This window comes from Chiloscyllium plagiosum, unplaced genomic scaffold, assembly GCF_037043375.1.
Source record: "Chiloscyllium plagiosum isolate Xiang-an unplaced genomic scaffold, Cpla_swu_hap1 HiC_scaffold_20, whole genome shotgun sequence".
NCBI classification, from domain to species: Eukaryota; Metazoa; Chordata; class Chondrichthyes; order Orectolobiformes; family Hemiscylliidae; genus Chiloscyllium; species Chiloscyllium plagiosum.
Window position 1 is genome coordinate 2,714,997 of NW_028270158.1, and position 22,281 is coordinate 2,737,277.

General features: G+C 41.0%; 1 protein-coding gene across 1 annotated transcript in view; it reads left to right on the top strand.

The window, feature by feature from the left end:
* smg1 (SMG1 nonsense mediated mRNA decay associated PI3K related kinase) overlaps positions 1-22,281 on the top strand; it is a 170,740-nt gene that overhangs the window by 62,541 nt on the left and 85,918 nt on the right. Inside the window, exons 14-25 of the mRNA XM_087997587.1 lie at positions 1,351-1,481; positions 2,123-2,284; positions 2,426-2,544; positions 2,625-2,712; positions 2,834-2,935; positions 4,490-4,630; positions 4,762-4,961; positions 7,800-7,996; positions 8,399-8,563; positions 9,438-9,592; positions 17,685-17,833; positions 21,612-21,813. Coding sequence (XP_087853713.1) covers positions 1,351-1,481; positions 2,123-2,284; positions 2,426-2,544; positions 2,625-2,712; positions 2,834-2,935; positions 4,490-4,630; positions 4,762-4,961; positions 7,800-7,996; positions 8,399-8,563; positions 9,438-9,592; positions 17,685-17,833; positions 21,612-21,813 — 1,811 coding nt within the window. The remainder of the gene's footprint in view (positions 1-1,350; positions 1,482-2,122; positions 2,285-2,425; positions 2,545-2,624; positions 2,713-2,833; positions 2,936-4,489; positions 4,631-4,761; positions 4,962-7,799; positions 7,997-8,398; positions 8,564-9,437; positions 9,593-17,684; positions 17,834-21,611; positions 21,814-22,281) is intronic.

Here is a 22,281-nt window from a genome sequence, read left to right on the forward strand (position 1 = left end):
TCGTTCAAACCTAGGTTAGTATGGTTGCAGTTCGTTTCTCTGTGGCAAATCTTGGAGCTATGGATATGCAAGTGAATATGTAAATACTGCTTAAGTATTGAGACATTCTGACTCAAACGCCCTTTAAAGCAGTCGGTTCCAGACACCCACCATCCTCTGGATGAAAATAATTCTCAACTTTTCTCTTAGTCTCAATCCCTCCCACTATATTGCCTCTTACTTTTCCATTTGCTACTGCTCTGCCCACTTGGCCATTCCATTGATTTTCCACAGAGGAACTACTGTTTTCCAAGGCCAGGAAACAGTTTGCGAGTGTGGTGAACTTGGGATTCCTGTGCTGTTTGCCGCCTGCTCCCCTTGTTTAGTCTGCTGGTCACCCATTCTCCCTCTGTTTGCACCTGATTAAGTATGGAGGTGACCACATCATCTACAAACCCCTCAGCCATATGATTGCACTATAGTAACCTCCCAGGTGCCACTCAAGCTCCAAAACCCACTGCACATGTGTTCTGACTGAAGGCACCTCCTGACATGTGACTGTTCAGACCAGCAGGAACATCCAGGATCTCCCACAGTGCAGGATGTGTAAATCACAGATGTGTAAATGTGCCTGAGCTTCCAGGTGTCTAAGCTAAATAGAATTTGAAGCCCTAGTTAGATTTTACCCTTACTGCTACTCAAGTAGAAGCTCGAAAAACCTTTATTTTTTTCAGACAAGCAGCCAGAGCCCCATAATTTTATCAAGCAAAAGAAGTTTAGTTTGGAAACTTTAGAATATGAATTGTCAACTTAAATTTGTTGAGCTGTACTTATGGTCTTAATTTGAACCTGTACCCATTTGCAAGAGATGATTCTGTGACACTATACTTTGCTTTTGATGAAGTGGCCTCCCATTCTAGTTTTTCTAGTTTGGGATATTTTTGCTCTTTTTTTTTAAAAAACCTTGTTCCCATTGCTGCCAAGTCCCATACAGATCCTTCATTAAAATGCACATAATTAAAGCAGACTTCCAGCCAATCTCATACCACTCAGAACAAGTATAAGGTATGATTTTATAACACGCAAAATGCAAATGTGAATTCTAATTAACATTGTGAGCAGCAAGGTTTAAGAAGTGTTTTACATCTTAGTTGTCTATGCGTAAGATATGTCAGTGTCTACTATCCCTAAACTATGCATAAAGTTTTAAAGGTTCAATATTTTAAAGCCTATGTTTGAAATATGAAACATGAGCAAGTTCCAGAAATACATTTTCCTAATCACAAATAACTTTTTTGCAGTTTATTATGGGGTAGTTGTACTTTTGCATGTTAATCGTTTTCAAGAATGTCTTGTGCCTTTCCCATACAGATGTGGGCTCTTTCTCCCACTGTGTTTGCCCTTCTCAGTGATAACCTTACAATTGTACATGCCAATCTTGCGGCTCATTATCCTGCCATCCAGTATGGAGTCTTGTACACTTTATATTCCCATTGTACAAGGTATGTCTACACTTGTCACATTGGTGTAATTTCTTTTAATTGCCCTGTATAATTTCTGTTTCTTTCATTCAATAAAGTTAAATGACATTTTAACTTATGAAAGTATCTTCCATTTAAAGATTAATTTATGTTACTCTGTAGTGCAATAGTAATTAATTTGTGGGGGAAATTGTAATTCTTCATTTGATTTATAGACACTGAGTTAGTTTCAGCCGATTGAGACGTAACTTATTTAACCTCCTTCGTATCTGAAATTGCGTATTATAACTTGGTACATGATTTTAATTTGTGAAAGACGTTTTGAAGGTTTAGATTGTCACACTAGTAGGAGTGAGAGTTGGCAAATTATGGCCATGCCGCAAGAATTTTGGCCCAGAGGATAAAAGAATCCGTATATTTAATGGGGCAGGTAGTTCGTGCTTCAGAAAGTTCAGCTTTGCACTAGAGCTTTGATATGCATCTACTTGTATGTTGTTTATTTTAAGTAAATTCGTAGGAAGCTGTAACAGTTAGAATTTGGTTGAAGTCTCCATTTTTATTTGAAATTTTAGCAATTTTCTAAAACTTTTTTCCTTTCCGGGGAAAAAAGGTCCAATGGTTTTTTTGCCTTTATGTAGAAATTGTTCACTTTTTATTTGCAGGCATGATCATTTCATATCCAGCAGTCTTAGTTCCTCATCACCTTCTCTGTTTGATGGCGCTGTTATCAGTACTGTCACCATGGCAACAAAGAAACACTTCTCCATCATACTGAATCTTTTGGGAATGTTGCTCAGTAAGGATATCTTAAACCACGACGCAAGGTAAACCAGATTTTTTTCTTAGCTATTTATTCTTTTCCACTGAAACATTTTGGTTTGACATTTTTCATTGCAAATTTTTTAACATATAAGAATTATATGTTTGTTTTACTTTCTTTTAAAACATATTTTGAATCTCTTCAGGAGGTTATTACTAACCTGGGCATTGGAGGTTACCATTTTAATGAAGAAATCAGAAACTTACGCTCCCTTGTTTGCTATCCCATCTTTTCACAAATTCTGCAAAGGGCTGCTATCAAATGGTAAGATTTCTGTCGATGAATGACTTAATCTTAATTTTTTTAAAAAGCAATGTTTACATATTATTCCCTTTCTTAAACAGCTGTTCATGAAGATGCTTCGATCTGTCTGCAAGCGTGCAGCAGCCTACAAATTGTTTCTACTTCCTTGCCAAATGATCTCTTGCAAAGGTAGAACTTGAATTTAAAAAATCTTGCCATTCGTAACTCTTTGATTTGTGAGAATTCTTTCAGTACTCAGTTTTTCGGAGCCATGCCTAAAATTCACAAGCTGTTGCGTTTTGCTACACAGATGTGTTGATGTGTGTCGTGTACAGTTGGTTCATTGTGGAGTTCGTGTTAGGCAGGCTTTTGGGAAGCTGCTGAAGACTATTCCTCTGGATGTTGCTTTAAGGTATGATTAACTTTAAAAGATTTTTTAACCATCCCTTCCAATATTGAATTGAAGAGACTTTGTTTATTGATCTAAAGTTAATTAGATTGTTAATGATTTGGAAGAGGGGCAGAGTGTATTTTCCTAATTTACTACTGATGCAGAAATAAGTGGGAGGACATTAGGAATCTACAAGGGGATATGGATAGGTTGAATGAGTGAGGGAGTACTTGACAGAGTTTATTATAAGTAAGTGTGAGATCCTGCAATTTTTGCAGAAAGAATCATAAGGTAGACTGTTATTTAAATTGAGGGGCTCCACACAAGCACAGTGCAGAGGGATCTAGGTGTTCATGTGCTTGAAACACAAGATTAGCATTCAGATGCAGTAAGTAATTAAGCCAACTAAGGTTTTGGCCTTTATTGCTAGAGTTTAGAGTTTAAAAACAGAATGTTTTGGTACAACTGAACAGGGTGTCGTTGAGGCTGCACCTGGAGTACGGTGTATAGTTTTTAAGAAAGGGCTTTTGCCATTGTGTTACTTTCAAGATTCACAAGGCTGATTCCTGGGTGAAGGGGGTGATTTATTAAGAATGGCTAAATTGGATAGGCCTTTTTTTCATTGGAGCTTAGAATGGGGGGGTGATCTTATTGAAACAGACAAGATTCTGAGGGGAACCAAAAGCAAGATACACTGGATGCAAGAAATCTGAAATAAAAACAGGGGGTTCTGGACAACATAGTGGGTTTGGCAGCATCTGGTGAGAGAAAGTTATCTTTTCAAGTCAGATATGACTTTTCAGAACTAACAACAACTTCCACAATTTTAACAAGTTCTTTCAGAACACCATGGCAGCTGCCTATTTTGGAAAACAGGAACAATCTGAATGAATGCTTTCCTCATTTGTATCCTCAGAAATTCCTAATATTATGCCTGTAAGTCGTCATCACAACTAAAGTATCAAAACCCTTTCTATAATATGATTGGAACACTGTGCCGTATCCTTGGTCTAATAAGGGTTTAAAGCAGGGTTTAATATAACTCTTCTACTTTTCAGTTCTGTACCTTTAGAAAAACAAGCCATGGCCTTTATTTCTATTATTACTTTGCTGATCAACGTTCTATTGGTTGATGTATTTGTATCCAAAATTTTTGTTCCTCTACTCAACTGGGGCTTTGATCCAAGTAATAAGTGACCTCCTTTCTCTTCCCACAAAAACGTACTGCCTCTCATTGAACCATCGTGAGCTCATTTGCCAATTTTTGGCCCATTTTGAAAGTTTATTAACATTGTCTTGTGATTTGTTACCCTTCCTCAGTGTTGACTATCCTCATTCTGCCTGTGGCGGAGGGAGAAAAAAACTTTGGTGGCATCTCCAATTTTAAAAATTCAAATCATGGATGTAAATTGTGAACAACAATGGCCCCAGAGAAATTCCACACCTTTTACCACAATGTAGTTGATTTTTCCAGTAAAGTCAGACTTTAGTCTTTGTACAAAAATTATAACTTTTAATAAAATGTATAAACAATACGACACTGATTATAAAATTGAATATATTTTTTCTTCACAGTAACAACAATCACACAGAAGTACAAGGGATCTCACTGGCTATAAGTAGTCATATGACTAAAGCTCCAAGTAACACATTTCATCCTCAGGACTTCTCTGATCTAATTAGTTTCATTTTGTATGGAAGCTGTCACAGAATTGGGTAGGTTTGAATGTTATTTTTAAATCCCTTTGCAAGTTTTTCATACTCCATAATCAAGTAATTGGCACTTCAGAATCACAAATGTTCCTGATTGCCTCATGTAACTCGTGTAAGCTTTCCTTTACTTGCAGCAAAGATCATTGGCTGGAGAGACTGTTTCACAGCTGCCAGAGATTGGACAAGTACGATCAGTCATCTATTCCACGAAACCTATTAAAGACGGAAGCTGTGTTATGGCAATGGGCTGTGTGGGAAGCAGCGCAATTTACTGTGCTTTCAAAACTACGAACCCCATTGGGCAGAGCACAAGATACATTCCAAACAATTGAAGGTAATTAGATCACTATAGTCATATGCTATTATGTTTGCATTTCAAGTCTTATAGGGAATTCAGTCACTTGAGCTGTTTTCCATGAAACTTATCTCTTCCTTCCTTCCTTAAACTCCCAACATCCTTTCCTAGTTCACCTGGGTAATGATATTGTAAACATTCTTTTTCAACTACAGTCACCTTCCTTTTTAAACTAACAATCCATTCCCTTTTCAAAAAAAACTTTTTTTTCGCAACTTCGGCTAAATCTTTCCAAGCAGGTGACCAAAATAATCTCTGACACTTGATTTCCTTGACCTCACCATCTCCATTTCAGGAAATAAACTGTTCATTGCCATCCGAAGAAACTTCCCTGCCTTATGAGGAAAGGCTGAGGGACTTGAGGCTGTTTTCGTTAGAGAGAAGAAGGTTGAGGTGTGACTTAATTGAGACATATAAGATAATCAGAGGGCGAGATAGGGTGGACATTGGGAACCTTTTTTCCTCAGATGGTGATGGCTAGCATAAGGGGACATAGCTTTAAATTGAGGGGTGATAGATATAGGACAGGTGTCAGAGGTAGTTTCTTCGCTCGGAGTATTAGGGGAGTGGAATGCACTGCCTGCAGCAGTAGTAGACTCGCCAAGTTTAAGGGGATTTAAATGGTCATTGGATAAATATGTGGATGAGAATGTAATAGTGTAGGTTAGATGGGCTTCTGATTGGTTTCGCAGGTCAGCGCAACATTGAGGGCCGAAGGGCCTGTACTGCGTTGTAATGTTCTGTTCTATCCACGACAAAGCCGCTGATTCCTATAGCAACCTTCACTCCCAACTCCTCACATCCCATGTCCTGCAAGGATTCCATCCCATTCTCCCAGTTTTCCTTTGCCTGCATCATGTCTGTTTAGATGATGCTGCCTTCCAGAACAGTGCTGGTGACATGGCTTCCTTCTTTCATAACTGTGGTTTCCTGCTCGCTGTGATTTGGCAGGGCCCTCAGCCGCATCTGACCTATCACCTGTGCTTCTGTCCTTGCCCCTTTCCATCACTCTGAACAATGTGATCGAGTACCACTTGTCCTCACTTTTCATCCCATCAGCATCCGCAGTCAAAGTATCATTCTCCACTATTTCAGACAACTTTGGAATGCCACCACTAAACACCTCTTCCCCTTGCTCCCCCATTTGTGTTTTGCAGGGACTGTTCCCTCCGGGGCAACCTCGTCCCATCCTCAAAACCATTTGATGCAAATATCTGTCAAAAAAGCAGCCAGTCTTGTTTTTGAATCTGCTGCCGCTGTCGCATTATTCCTGCACTCAGCTCTTTCTCCTCGGCACCCACCTTTGCCCACTAGGCTGACATCACTCATGGTTGTGCTCCCTGGATGTCTCCCTAGAAATGACTATCGGAAAAGACTGTGGTGTAATGGTAATACTGCTGGATTAGTAATCCAGAGTTCCAAGATAATTCACAATAGCTGGTGAAATTTAAATTCACCTAAAACCAAACGATTGCCTCTGCAATTTATCAATTTGGTGATTTATAAAACTAGTCTCAAAAATGGTGATTGTAAAAGTATTGTAGGTTTTTGACAGCAATCAGTCTGATTCTGAAATATAAAAGACACAGAAAATGGTGGAGAAACTCAGCAGTCCGGCAGCATGTGTTAACAGATAACATTTTGAGTCCAATATGACTCTTCACAACTACAGAGCTGGTCGTCTGCCTCTGTTCCACTCCTGACCCTTTACCTGAACTTGATCACATTGGGAATTGTTGACGTGACATTGGCTGTCTGAATTACTTGTGCACTCTACTGTGTGTGTGTGTGTGTGTGTGTCTCTCTCTCTCTCTCTTTTTCTCTCTCTGTCAGGTCTAAGTAACTTTATCAAATCTGCCAATTAAACATGGGTGCTGTTGTTATCTGGTGTCCTGACCTCTACCTGCCAGACACTGAGCAGCAACTGTCAAACACTTCCTTCAGTGCTGGTGTCTTGGTTGAGGGAGAGATTGAAGCTGAAGCAGTTCTGAAGCGATATCTTGGCTTAAATGTGCATGAGAACTCTGCCTTCACAGCTCTCTGTGACAGAGTTCCACAAATGTGTAGGAGGAAATCTTCTCTCCCCCGCCCCCACCCCCCCCCCCCCGCCCCCCACCTCAGTATTAAATTGGCACATCTTTATTTAGAGACAATGCTTTGTGGTCCTAGAGTCTTCCACAAGGGGAAACATTATTTCACCATTTATTCTGTCAAGACTCTTAAGAATCTTCTGTTTCAGTGAGAAATGTTAGCTCTGTTCCTCTCGCCGCATGTTACCTGACCTGAGCTCCTCCAGCATTTTCTCTTTTTTTCAGATTTCCAGCATCTGCAGAATTTTGCTTTCTTGTCAGTGACTCTCTCTTTCCTTTTTTGAAGGAAGGAAATCTGCCATCTTTACCTGAACTGGTCCAAAATTATCTCCAGGTGCACAGCAATATGGTTCACTCTCAATTGTCTGCCAGAATGGCCACCAAGCCACTCAATTCCTAGGCAATTAGGGATGAGTAACAAATGATATCCATGTTCCATGAAAGAATAAAGGGAAAAAACATCAGCGTATGGCTGCTAAGACAGTTTTCTCAGTAGATTCCGTATTTTCTTTTGGTTAGAGGATCCCCTTTCTCAGGGGTTTCAGTACTTTCGTCTTTACTTTCCCATCCTGGTGAATAATTACCTCAACATTTGTGAAATGGCAATCTCTGTCTTCCAGTAAATTCTTGTTTTAGAGTGCTGAGTTCACTTATGTTTTACAAATGTAGCATTCTGATCAATTGTTGTATATTCCTAACTTAACAAATTTGACTCTCAAAATTCCAGGTATTATTAGGAGTTTGGCTGCACATACTTTGAATCCTGACCATGACATAAGCCAGTGGACCATGGCTGACAATGATGATGGGCATACTAGCAACCAGCTGAGACTTATTCTTCTACTTCAGTTTTTGGAAAACCTTGAGAAGTTGATGTACAATGCATATGAAGGATGTGCTAATGCACTTATGGCACCACCAAAGGTTAACATGAGTTTTAATCACATTTCAAGTCTATTTGTATGGATTGCTCAAATCGCTCAGACTCGGAAAACACAGTACATGTTGTAACAAAAACACAAGCTGCTGAGATCGAAACAAAAGCACATTGCTGGAGAAACTAAGCAGGTCTGGCAGCGTTGTGGTGAGGAAGCAGAGTTTTCACAAGACGTGGTCACCTTGAGTTCAGATGATGTGTCGCCAGACTGGAAACATTAACTCTGCTTTCACCCACAGATGCTGTAAGACCTGTGGAGTTTCTCCAGCAATTTTTTTGTTTCAGATTTCCAACATCTTCAGTTTTTTCAATCACATTGTGTGTATTTTTGTCTTGTAACGTTGGCACACTACGTTCTGCTTTCATTTATTTATGATCCTATGTTGCAGGTTATTAGGACATTTTTCTACACAAATCGCCAGACGTGTCATGACTGGTTAACACGGATCCGAGTGGCTATAATGCGGGTTGGCTTGTTGGCTGGGCAGCCAGCTGTGACAGTCAGGCACGGGTTTGATTTGCTGACAGAGATGAAGAACAGCAGTGCATCTCAGGTATGTGAAATGTCTCCCTGACCTTGCTAAAATAGAAAGAAGCTGCCTACAACCTGGCATTAAGGTATGCTTTTGGGCTCTAGTTTGAGGTAAGGCAAAGTGGAGCATTCTTGCTGCACAATTTACTTCCCTATCTTCGACAATCAGGATGGATTCAATCTAATGGCTTAAGTGGAAAACTAGAAACAGTTCTTATGAAGAGTTTATTGGAATATTAGCTGCTCAGTGATTACCTTTAGAAGACAGACCAAGAAAACATCTAAACAGCAGCTGCTGGAATATACATAAAACAGGAGTGATCCATTGACCAAATGCCTTAAAAATGATCAAGACCTATCTGAAATCATTGTCTCACTTCAAAGTATGCAGTAGGCAAAACCTGAGAGGAAAGATCACTACAGTTGAATAATCAACTGCAATGGTCCACAGATTTAATAGGAGGCAATCAAAATACACTTCCATTCACCAGGCAGGTTGTAACTAATAGTTGGCAATCAGCTTTACACAATTACCTTGAAATCTTGAGGTTTACATTTTAAGTGGGTTTTGTTATGACTGGTTTGAATTTATAACTTTGTTAGGTGATATAACAGATTTTTACTAGCACCACTTATCTGGCATCACTGAAGCAAATTCGCAATTGAGCGTAGTTCACATAACAAACAAATGTAAATCCTGGAGTGCTACAAGTAATATCATTTGAAACATATTCATTTTATAATGTTTCAGTTATTTCATCTGAAATGATTCTGGCAATAATGTTAAACCAAATCTGATCTTTCAGTACCTTTCATTGTCACAGCTTATTCATTTCCACTTCTAATGGCATGTTTTGTCCAATGCAGATAATAACCATTTTGAATGTTTTTATCAGGGAAATGAAATGGAAGTAACAGTTATGATGATTGTTGAAGCACTGTGTGAACTGAATTGTCCTGAAGCTATACAAGGAATGGCTGTCTGGTCTTCTGCTGTCCTTGCAAAGAGCCTTTCATGGATAAGTTCTGTGGCACAGCAAGCCGAAGGAAGGTATAAGTTGTTTTATTAAGAAAGTTTTTTTATTTTAAATTTATTAAGTTTGTCAGTCTTCCTTAATTAATGTGATCCTAACCAGATGCTGCAAGATTGACCCTATATACTTTATCAACTTTTGAACAAAACATTCTATACCTAGAAATAAAGCTCAGTGTACAATTCATTTTAAGTGAAGAATTGAGCACAAATGAACAAATGTGACAAATTTTAAATAAAAGTTAAACAGTAGTAATACATGGAGACCTTAATCACTCCAGTTTGAACTGGGAAAAACTTAACATTAAGAGTATGAAAGGAAAGGAATTTCTGATGTGTACAGAACAACGTAATTGTCTTCACTTCACCAGGAAATTAGGGAGGCAGGTAAGGTTGTATATTCTGTGAAATAAATAAGGAAGCACATGTGATAATTTAGATAACAGCACACGTAACAGCATTCACCGTAGAGGAATAATGGAGACAGATCAGAAAACATCAAGGGTAACATTGACTAAATGGGAAGACAATAATTTCATTGACTTCTGTTTTGAATTTTGAGTTAAGCCCAAATTGCAACTTTACTGGCTTGTCGTGGTTCTTGCTTCCTGCTTAGACGCTGGGCCCACAATCGACACTTGTTTGCTGGTCTCTGTTTCTCCAAATTTGTAAATCGTAGAATTCCATTCCTCTGACTGCATAGCAATCTCTACTAATGTCTCTTTCAAATTGTGTTTGCATGCCTTGATCTCTGAAAGTCAGTGCGTTGTTCACCCTTTCCAATCCAGAACGCGTAGCATAATCAGTGATGTGCGATTCTGATTGGCGCAGCAGAGATGAAGTATATTTTTGATTGGTTTGGGAGTGCGTGGTCAATCTGTAATTGGCCCTTGAGGGAGATGGGCATCAACTGATGTCACCTCACTGTATCTTCTGATTGCTGCTTTAAGGTGTTGGTTATCCATTGGCCCATTATATTTTTGTGACTTTCAGAAGGGGAGGGTATAATTTTGTTATTTTCCTTGGCCTGTTATAGAGTCATAGAGATGTACAGCATGGAAACAGATCCTTCGGTCCAACCTGTCCATGCCGACCAGATATCCCAACCCAATCTAGTCCCACCTGCCAGCACCTGGCCTAGATCCCTCCAAACCCTTCCTATTCATATACCCATCCAAATGCGTCTCAAATGTTGCAATTGTACCAGCCTCCACCACTTCCTCCGGCAGTTCATTCATTCACGTACCACCCTCTGCATGAAAAAGTTGCCCCTTAGGTCTCTTTTATATCTTTCCTCTCTCACCCTAAAACTAGGCCCTCTAGTTCTGGACTCCCTGACCCCAGGGAAAAGACTTTTTCTATTCATCCTATCTATGCCCCTCATGATTTTGTAAACCCTCAGCCTCCGATGCTCCAGGGAAAACAGCCCCAACCTAGATTAGATTACGGTGTGTGGAAACAGGCCCTTCAGCCCAACAAGTCCACACCAACCCGCCGAAGCGCAACCCACCCAGACCCATTCCCCTCCATTTACCCCTTCACATAACACTACGGGCAATTTAGCATGGCCAATTCACCTAACCTGCACATTTTTGGACTGTGGGAGGAAACTGGAGCACACAGAGGAAACCCACGCAGCCACGGGGAGAATGTGCAAACTCCACGCAATCAGCCGCCTGAGGCGGGAATTGAACCCGGGTCTCTGGCGCTGTGAGGCTGTAGTGCTAACCACTGTGCCAGCGTGCCACCTGTTCAGCCTCTCCCTGTAGCTCAGATCCTCCAACCCTGGCAACATCCTTGTAAATCTTTTCTGAACCCTTTCAAGTTTCACAACATCTTTCCGATAGGAAGAAGACCAGAATTGCACGCAATATTCCAACAGTGGCCTAACCAATGTCCTGTACAGCAGCAATATGACCTCCCAACTCCTGTACTCAATACTCTGACAAATAAAGGAAAGCATACCAAACGCCGCCTTCACTATCCTATCTACCTGCGACTCCACTTTCAAGGAGCTATGAACCTGCACTCCAAGGTCTCTTTGTTCAGCAACACTCCCTAGGACCTTACCATTAAGTGTACAAGTCCTGCTAAGATTTGCTTTCCCAAAATGCAGCACCTCGCATTTATCTGAATTAAACTCCATCTGCCATTTCTCAGCCCATTGGCCCAGCTGGTCCAGATCCTGTTGTAATCTGAGGTAAGCCTCTTCGCTGTCCACTACACCTCCAATGTTGGTGTCATCTGTAAACTTACTAACTCTACCTCTTATGCTCGCATCCAAATCATTTATGTAAATGACAAAAGGTAGAGGGCCCAGCACCGATCCTTGTGGCACTCCACTGGTCACAGGCCTCCAATCTGAAAAACAACCCTCCACCACCACCACCACCACTTCTACCTTTTGAGCCAGTTCTGAATCCAAATGGTGAGTTCTCCCTGTACTCCATGAGATCTAAGCTTGCTAATCAGTCTTCCCCTTCCTTGTCGAACGCCTTCCTGAAGTCCATAGAAATCACATCTACTGCTCTGCCCTCATCAATCTTCTTTGTTACTTCAAAAAACTCAAATCAAGTTTGTGACACATGATTTCCCCCACACAAAGCCATGTTGACTATTCCTAATCAGTCCTTGCCTTTCCAAATACATGTACATCCTGTCCCTCAGGATTCCCTCCAACAACTTGTCCACCACTGAGGTCAGGCTCACTGGTCTATAGTTCCCTGACTTATCTTTACCGCCCTTCTTAAACAGTGGCACCATGTTTGCCAACCTCCAGTCTTCCAGCACCTCACCTGTGACTATCGATGATACAAATATCTCAGCAAGGGGCCCAGCAATCACTTCTCTAGCTTCCCACAGAGTTCTAGGGTACACCTGATCAGGTCCTGAGGATTTATCCACCTTTAACCGTTTCAAGACATCCAGCACTTCCTCCTCTGTAATCTGGACATTGTGCAAGATGTCACCATCTATTTCCCCAACAGTCTATATCTTCCATATCCTTTTCCACAGTAAATACTGATGTAAACTAATCATTTAGTATCTCCCCCATTTTCTGTGGCTCCACAGAAAGGCCGCCTTGCTGATCCTTGAGGGGCCCTATTCTCTCCCTAGTTACCCTTTTGTCCTTAAAGTATTTGTAAAAACCCTTTTGGATTCTCCTTAACTCTCTTTGCCAAAGCTATCTCATGTCCCCTTTTTGCCCTCCTGATTTCCCTCTTAAGTATACTCCTACTTTCTTTATACTCTTCTAAGGATTCATTCAATCTATCCTGTCTGTACCTGCCATATGCTTCCTTCTTTTTCTTAACCAAACCCTCAATTTCTTTAGTCATCCAGCATTCCCTATACCTACCAGCCTTCCCTTTCACCCTGACAGGAAAATACTTTCTCTGGATTCTTGTTATCTCATTTCTGAAGGCTTCTTATTTTCCAGCTGTCCCTTTACCTGAGACCATCTGCCTCCAATCAGCTTTCGAAAGTTCTTGCCTAATACCATCAAAATTGGCCTTTCTCCAATTTAGAACTTCAATTTTTTGATCTGGTCTATCCTTTTCCATCACTATTTTAAATCTAATAGAATTATGGTCGCTGGCCCCAAAGTGCTCCCCCACTGACACCTCAGTCGCTTGCCCTGCCTTATTTCCCCAGAGTAGGTCACGTGTTGCACCTTCTTTAGTAGGTACATCCACATACTGAATCAGAAAATTGTCTTGTACACACTTAAGAAATTCCTCGCCATCTAAACCTTTAACACTATGGCAGTCCCAGTCTATGTTTGGAAAGTTAAAATCCCCTGCCATAACTACCCTATTATTCTTACAGATAGCTGAGATCTCCTTATAAGTTGGTTTCTCAATTTCCCTCTGACTATTAGGGGGTCTATAATACAACCCCAATAAGGTGATCATCCCTTTCTTATTTTTCAGTTCCACCCGAATACCTTCCCTGGATGTGTTTCTGGGAATATCCTCCCTCAGCACAGCTGTAATGCTAATCCTAATCAAAAACACCACTCCCCCTGCCAGTCCTGCCCATCCCTGAGCCATGTTTCTGTAATTGCTATGAAATCCCAGTCCCATGTTCCTAACCATGCCCTGAGTTCGTCTGCCTTCCCTGTTAGGCCCCTTGCATTGAAATAAATGCAGTTTAATTTATTAGTCCTACCTTGTCCCTGCCTGCCCTGACTGTTTGATTCACTTCTGTTCTCAACTGTACCAGTCTCAGATCAATCTCTTTCCTCACTATCTCCCTGGTTCCTACCCCCCACCTTACTAGTTTAAATCCTCCCAAGCAATTCTAGCAAATTTCCCTGCCAGTATATTAGTCCCCTTCCAATTTAGGTGCAATCTGTCCTTTTCGTACAGGTCACTTCTACCCCAAAAGAGATTCCAATAATCCAAAAATATGAATCCTTCTCTCATATGCCAGCTCCTCAGCCATGCATTCATCTGCTCTATCCTCATTTTCCTGTCCTCACGAGCTCGTAGCACTGGGAATAATCCAGATATTACTACCCTTGAGGATCTCCTTTTTAAATTTCTGCCTAACTCTGTAATCTCCCTTCAGAATCTCAACCTCTTTCCCTTCTTATATCGTTGGTTCCAATGTGGACAATGACCTCCTGCTGGCCCCTCTCCCCCGTGAGAACATTCTGCACCCTCTCTGAGACATCCTTGATCCTGGCACCAGGGAAACAACGCACCATTCTGCTTTTTCGCTGCTGGCCACAGAAACGTCTGTCTATACCTTGGACTACAGAATCCCGTAACACAATTGATCTCTTGGAAGCTGACGTAGCCCTCGTTGCATTAGAGCCGGTCTCAATACCAGAAACTTGGCTGTTCATGCTACGTTCCCCTGAGAATCCATCACCCTCTACATTTTCCAAAGCAGCATACCTGTTTGAAATGGGTATATCCACAAAAGAGTCCTGCCGTTGGTGCCGACCTCTCTTACCCTTCTTGGAGTTAACCCATCTATGTGACTGTACCTGAGTCTTTCCCCCCTTCTATAACTGCCATCCATCGCATACTGTTGCTGTTGCAAATTCCTCATCACTTCTATGTGTCTCTCCATCCAATCCTCTCGATCCGATAAGATTCGTGTAATATGGCAGATATAATCCGCAGTAACCCTTAAACACTCGTTCAACTCCCACATCTGACAAGAAATACATATCACTGCAAAGGCCATTCTTGCTCCTTCACAATCTACAGACCCAGAAAATAACACCGTCTTATTCCTCTACAAAACACTGCCCCAGGTTAAATTAATAGCTATGGCTTATGTTTTAAGTTTAATCAAGAGACTTATCTCCAAAAACATATAATCAAGAAAGAACCCACTATACTCGCTACTGCAGCCTTTCTCTTGGATAGACTTAAAACAACAATTAACTTATCTGATTCTGTGCTGTGAACTTCGCCCAACAGTTCCTCCAAGATTAGTTGTGAATTTCACTGTTTGTTAATTTTCCCAGATGCACTCCGATGTCCAGCGATACATGAATTCAACCAGCAAAGGCAGTAACTGTGCAGGTTCTCCCTCTCCCTCTCCCTCTCCCTCCATCCCTCTTTTCTCTCTCTTTCTTTTCTCCCTCTCTCGCTCTCTCTCCTGCACTGTCCTCACCATGTGCTTCCTTTGTCTGCTCTTCTCCCTTTTAAAACTGTTGTTTTGACTTTTTTTTTCCAAAGTTCCAAAACAATGCAACAGCATACAAAACAGTAATTGCTGCTCCTGGAATTGTTCAGGATGGGGGATTATTTGTTGTCATGAACATGCTCATAGTTTGTTTTTGCTCAATTGGTGCCGGTTCCTCATTCGATCAAGCACCCATCTCTGATTATTTATTTTCAGAGGCCATTTCTTTGTTTTTTGTCCCTGTGGTTGTGGGTGCATGGATCAATTTTCTCATCTTTTAAAACATGATACAAGGGACAAAAATACTTAAAGCTATGTGAAGCTAATACTGAAAATCACAAAATAATAATATAAATTATAAAACCAGTGATATACATTAATACACACTGATTATTATGAACTTGCAGTTTGTGCAGTGTATAAAGCAGGAGATAGTGAGATATACATGTGCATTCAGTTAATACATAGTCTTGATTGACAACCTAAAGGATTATACAGTTACAAATGTAAGTACATGTTATTCCAGTGTTAACTCTAATAGTTTGTTTAGCCCAACATTATCTTCTAAAACATCATGAATTAAAACAAAACTAATCTAGAATATGGAAGTTATTTCTCCTTCCTACCTTCCAGGCCTTTGCTGATAACACCAAATATTTTCCTGATAAAAGACTTAATAAACTGAATGGATTTAAGCCCTTAATGCAGCCTTGAAGGTTGAAAGGTCTTGCAGTATAGCTCAATGAAATGTGAAATGTCCAGGTGGAGTTCTTTGCCATGTAATAAGCAGAATCACTTCTATATTAGTACCAAGGTCTATCTGGGTTGCAGAATTGAAAATTATGGTGCTGAAAAAACACAGGACAGGCAGCATCCGAGGAGCAGGAGAATCGACGTTTCGGGCATAAGCCTGAAGAAGGGCTTATAGCCGAAACGTCGATTCTCCTGCTCCTCGGATGCCGCCTGGCCTGTGTTTTTCCAGCACCACATTTTTCAACTCTGGTACTCCAGCATCTGCAGTCCTCACTTTTTCTCCTACCTGGGTTGCAGTCAAGTAGAATGATATAATATTAGGTTAATAATGAGTGCATGTGTTTATAACTAGGCTTAACTATCATGATAAGATGACAGGAACATAAATAGGCCTCTTGGACCATGGAATCCGCTCCACAGTTCACAATGAAGTTGTAGCTGATGTGATTATCCATTCCACTTTCCTGCTTTTTCTCATAACCTTTGATTCCCTGATTGAAATGTCAATATTCCTACCACACTTTAAAAGGGAACACTGACATTGGAAAAGACCATGCCATAATAAAAGCTGCAATGAAAACAAAGGGAAAATGAATTGATGAACAAGTTGTGTTCCTTGGAGTGGAAAGGTACAAATTTCAAAGCTAATGCTGCTTGGATGGCGAAGGGAATCAAAGTTAAAATAAAACAGGAAAGGTGAGTTCTGACAAATGTGAAGGGCTTTCAACTAATAAGCAGGAAAATTATGGAAAGTACAGCAAGGAATTTAAAAGGTTATTATGTAAAATTGTAAAAAGATGAGTAGACCAGATTTTAAGTTTTAAAAAAAAAACCTAAAATAGTTTCTCGATGTGCAAAGCATGAGCAATTAGCTTGGTACAAAAAAAAGTCTTCATTTAGAGACAGAGAGCACAGCGAATGTTTTGTGCCTGGCTTCACAAAGGAATTGATGGTCTGGAAGGAGATGGAAGTTATGGATCAGGTAGTCTTAGAAATGACATATTAAAAGGATAGGTGAAAGCTGCTAAATCTCTTGGATGGAATACCATTGATGATTTGAAAGAAGTGAAATTGACACCAGTTGTCTTAAGCAAGATTATAAAAATGAACTTTTTTGGAATGACATCAGTTGACTCCGTCTCACCCATGTACCTTTTTGGTAGGGTAAGCAATCCTTCGAAATTCTGCCCTTGGGTGAAATTATTGTGGGAGTACAGAAATGAATTGATTTTAATTTTCCTATCCCACAGACCCATGATTGTGTTCCTTGAATTATTTGTGGTTTTAAGAATTAAATCTTTGTTACTCTTGCTGATTTTTTTTTTGTCACTTTTGTTTATTGGAATGTCAGGGTTTTTTTTCATGTGGTTGCAACACAATGTTTGAACTGGTCCATTGGTGAGATTTTTTTTCTAAATGATACAATAGAGAGTGTGTGTACTTTTCAGGGCTTTGTTTTGGCACCCTATGAGTATGAAGGTGTGGAGAAGCTGACCTGATGGTCTCATTGTCTCTCATTGACTTGGCTCCTTTTGATAGAGCTTAAGATGTTACTTGAGAGGGTAAAGTAACATTATGTGGGTTCTGACTGTAGCTTTTTAATTTTCTTGCTAATATTTACTTTGGTTATATATACAGTTTGTTATACAGCCCTTGAAATATCTTCTAAAAATGCGGTTTGCTACATGACCTTGTATTCTATCACCTTCAGGTTTGAAAGGGCATCAAATGAATACCAGGAGCAACTATGTGCCATGACTGGAGTAGACTGCTGTATTAAAGGTCTTGATAAATCCCTTCTCAAAGTGTCCATTGCCAGCACTGGTAGTAACCTTGCCAGCCCAAAACATACAGGGAATGGTGAGTGAGAGTTGATAGACCAAATATGTGAAGAATAATACGTGATGTTCTTTATTTGAAAGAAGAATGAACTAAAGAAGGGTTTGGTGTCTACTTTGTCATTATCTTGTGACTATCTTGGGTGGCATAAACATTGGCCAAATTACCAAACCTCTCAGTTGGGGATTATTGTGGAATGAACAGAATCCATGGAAATACAAAATTCTTTTTCATTTTGTATAAGGGATGAAACATCAATAGTACCTCTTTTCTTCTTTGGGTTGGTCTGAAATTGTGAAAATGCCTTAAAAATGTCTTGTTTATAAGATTGGGTGATTTCAATACAGAAATGACGGCAGCATCCCATTGTTTCTATTCCACTAGTAGCTAGTGTGACTTTTTTTTTCCGTGAGGTACATGTAACTACTACATCCTGATATTGCCAGGTCTCCAGTTTTTTCTTCGCAAGCTTTACAAAACATCAACAATTTCCACTCTGCCATTTTGAACAGTCTGATTTTTTTTCTCCATATGGAAGTTTGCTATATTTCATTCGGTGAGAAACTTGACATTTTGTAATATGAACAGGAAAAGTGATTTTGCTTTTTATGAAAGAAAAAACCTGTTAGCAAGACCTGATAACAGCATTCTATTTTGGCACTCCTTGATGCACTCGTTGTCATGCAGCCACGGAAACACGCTCCTCGTTCCAACCAGTTCATGCTGCCCAGAATCCCAACCTAAACTAGACCCACCTGCCTTGGTCCACACGCCTCAAACATTTCTTATTCATGAACTTATCTAGATGTCTTTTAAACATTGTAACTGTACCCACAGCTGCCACTTCCTCTGGAACTTCATGCCACACATGAGCCACTCTTGGGGGTGTGGGTGAAGAGTTGCCCCTCATGTCTGTCTTAAATGTTTTTTTCTCTCTCCTTTAAAAATGTGCTCCCTAGTCTTGAACACCCCCCTTAGGGAAACAACACCTGCCATTCACCCTATCCATACCCCTCTTGATTTTATAAACCACCTACACTCCAGTGAAAAATGGCCCAGCCTATCTAGCCTCTCCTTAATCTCAAATGTATGACTCGCTCGTGTTTAACTAAACTATGAAAGCAATACATTTTACCGTGATACCACTTTGCCAGGAGGAAGCTGTTCTCAATGAGACATAATCAGTGTTTCCGAGCTGTGTTTTGGGCTGTACGTGCACAGCTTTTTAAAAAAAGTAAATGAAGGTGTGCTGCCATTCTGGCTAGTGCTGAGCTGGTGTAAAACTGCAACCTAAAACGTTGAATCATCTACAGCTGAGTGCATTATTCATATGGAAGCTGTGTTGTACCATTTGAGCAAGTTTCATTGCTAGTTCTGTTCCTTTCAATCACCTTTTAATGTGGCTATTATTTTATAGAATCCCTACAGTGCAGGAAGAGGCCATTCGGCCCATTTGAGTCTGCGCTGATCCTCCAAAGAGCGTCCCACCCAAGCCCAGCCCATATGTCCTAACCTCATAACCCCACATTTATTATGGCTCACCCACCTAACGTGGACACATGGGGCAATTTAACCTGGCCAATCCACCTAACCTACATGTAGAATCATAGTTGTACAGCACAAACAGACCCTTAGGTCCAACTTGTCCATGCCAAGGAAGTTTTCCAAACTAAACTAGTCCTATTTGCCTGCGTTTGGCCCATATCTCTCTAAAGTGTACCTATCCAAATGTCCAAATGTCCCTTAAGTGTTGTAATTACACCCATCTCTACCATTTCCTCTGGCAATTCATTCCATACACACGCCACTCTGTGGAAAAAGTTGCCCCTCAAGTCCCTTTAAAGTCTTTTTCCCCTCACCTTAAACCTATGTTCTCTAGTTTTGGACTTCCCCACCCTGGCAAAGAAACCTTTTGCCATTCACCTTATCCTTGGCCATCATGATTTTATAAACCTTTGCGGTCACCCCTCAGCCTCTGATTTTCCAGGGGAAAATGTCCCAGCCAATCCAGCCTCTTCTGGATCTCTGGATCTATAGTTTTGATAATATCCGTGTGAATATTTTATTGCACACCCTATAGCAGGGCAACCAGAATTGTACGCAGCACTCCAAATGTGGCCTTATCAGTAAAACTGAAAGAACTGTGGATGCTATAAATCAGGTAGTGTGTAAAGGCAGGCTGTGATAACAAGGCTTGGTGTATGGGTTTGGGGGCTGGGACATAGGAGAGTTCTGGCCCTAAAATGATTGAACTCAATATTGAGTCCGGAGGGCTGCAGGGTCCCCTAGCAGTAAATGAGGTGCTGTTCGTCCAGCTTATGCTGAGCTTTGCTGGAGCACTGCAGCAAGCCTGAGACAGAAATGTTGGCCAAGGAACAGGGTGGGGTGTTAAAGTGGCAGACAACTGGAAGCTCAGGGTCTTTGTTTGTGGACAGAATGTAGGCGTTCTGTGAAGCGGTCACCCAGCCTGTGCTTTGTTTCCCCAGTGTAGAGGAGACCACACTGTGAGCAATGAACACAGACTAGATTGTGTGAAGTGCAAGTAAAGTACTGCTTCATCTGGAAGGTGTGTTTAGGCAGTTTGGATACTGAGGTGGTGAGTGGACAGGTGTTACACCTTCAGCTGTTGCAGGGGAAAGTGCCAAGGGGCTGTAATGGGGTGTTGGCAGTGAAGGAAGAGTGGACAGAAGAACAGTCCCAGTGGAAGTTGGACAAGGGAGGGGCAGGCCACTTCTCAGAACGCCTACATTCTGCCCACAAAAAATACCCTGAGCTTCGTTGTCTGCCACTTTAACCACCCCCACCCACCCAGTTCCCTGGCCAACATCTCTGTCTCAGGCTTGCTGCAGTGCTTCAGCGAAGCTCAGCATAAGCTGGAAGAACACCTCGTTTCCGCTTGGAGACCTTGTAGCCTGTGGACTCCGTATCGAGTTCAATCATTTTAGGGCCTGAACTCTTCCATACTGCAGCCCCACACACCAAGCCTTGTTATCACAGTCTGCCATTACACACCACCCACTGGTAGCCACTAATAGTCTCCATTAACAACTATTCATTCACCCAGCTGGATTGTTATCTTTGTTCAACTGTCGTCTTTGTTTTTGGGCTCTATCTCCACCTACCATTCACTCTTACTCTCTTTCCCCCCCCCCCCCCCCAAACCCTATCATCTGCATATAAACCGGCACTTTCCTAGCTACCATTAGTTCTGAGGAATAGTCACTGGCCCCGAGATGTTAATGCTGATTGCTCTTCTCGGATGCTGCCAGACTTGCTGAGCTTTTCCAGTATTTTTTGTTGTTGTTTGCGGTATGTACAGCTGTAACACGCCATCCCAACTCCTGTACTCCGTGTTGTGACTGATGAAAACAAGCGTGCCTAATGCTGCCCTCACCACCCTGTCCATCTGTGATGCCCTTTAAAGAACTATATACCTGCATCCCTAAGGGTCTCTGCTAACACTCTCCAGGACCCTACCATTAACTCTAAGTCCTACCCTGGTTAGTCTCACCAAAATGCAACACCTCTTGCTTATCTAAAATAAACTCCATCTGCCATTCCTTGGCTCATTTGCCCAGCTGATCAAAATCCCATTATATTCCAAGATACCCTTCTTCACTGTCACTATACTCCAAATTTTGGTGTCGACTCCAAACTTACTAACCATGGCTTCTATAGTTTCATCCAAATGGTCTTGTAGACAGAATGAGTACAAGGTGAATCATCTGACTTTGCTGTCATTTTATTTAACAAAAGCTGCAACTTTGCATCATGATTAATGGAGCTTTGTTTTATACAGCTGAAAGCAAGAAAACTGTCCTTACTAAACAAAGTGATACTTCTCCTGAAGTTGTGAATTATTTGGCAAATAAAGCTTGTGAATGCTATATTTCATTATCTGACTGGCCAGCTGTGGAAGAATGGCAGAATGGTATCCTGGCATTGAAGAAAAGTACAAATGGGTCATCCATCCACCTGAAAGCTGATTTCAACTACATCAGGTCAGAAACTTCAGGCAGTAAGCTTTATTTTTCATAAAATGTGTCATGTTCTGACAAAGTACTGGGGTTGCTTAAGACGTTTTTATTCAGTCAAACTGCATCTATTTTGACGATGTGGTTTATTTTAAAATAACTTAAAATTTGTGACTTTGCTTAAAAATGCCAACGTAAACAACCTTTCATGTATGTGTTCCAAGAACAACAACTCCAGCTTCATGAATGGGAAATGCTGTCTGCATCCCAAAACAGTTCTCAGCATGTTGATCATTGTTTGAAGTTTTCTCTTGTTTGTTCATTCCTGGGATGTGCATGTTGCTGTTAAACAATTATTGTTGGCTCAGTGGTTAGCACTGCTGCCTCACAGCTCCAGGGTCCCAGGTTCGATTCCAGCCTCGGGCGACTGTCTGTGTGGAGTTTGTACATTTTCCCCTTGTCTGTGTGGGTTTCCCCCCACGGGTGAATTGGCCA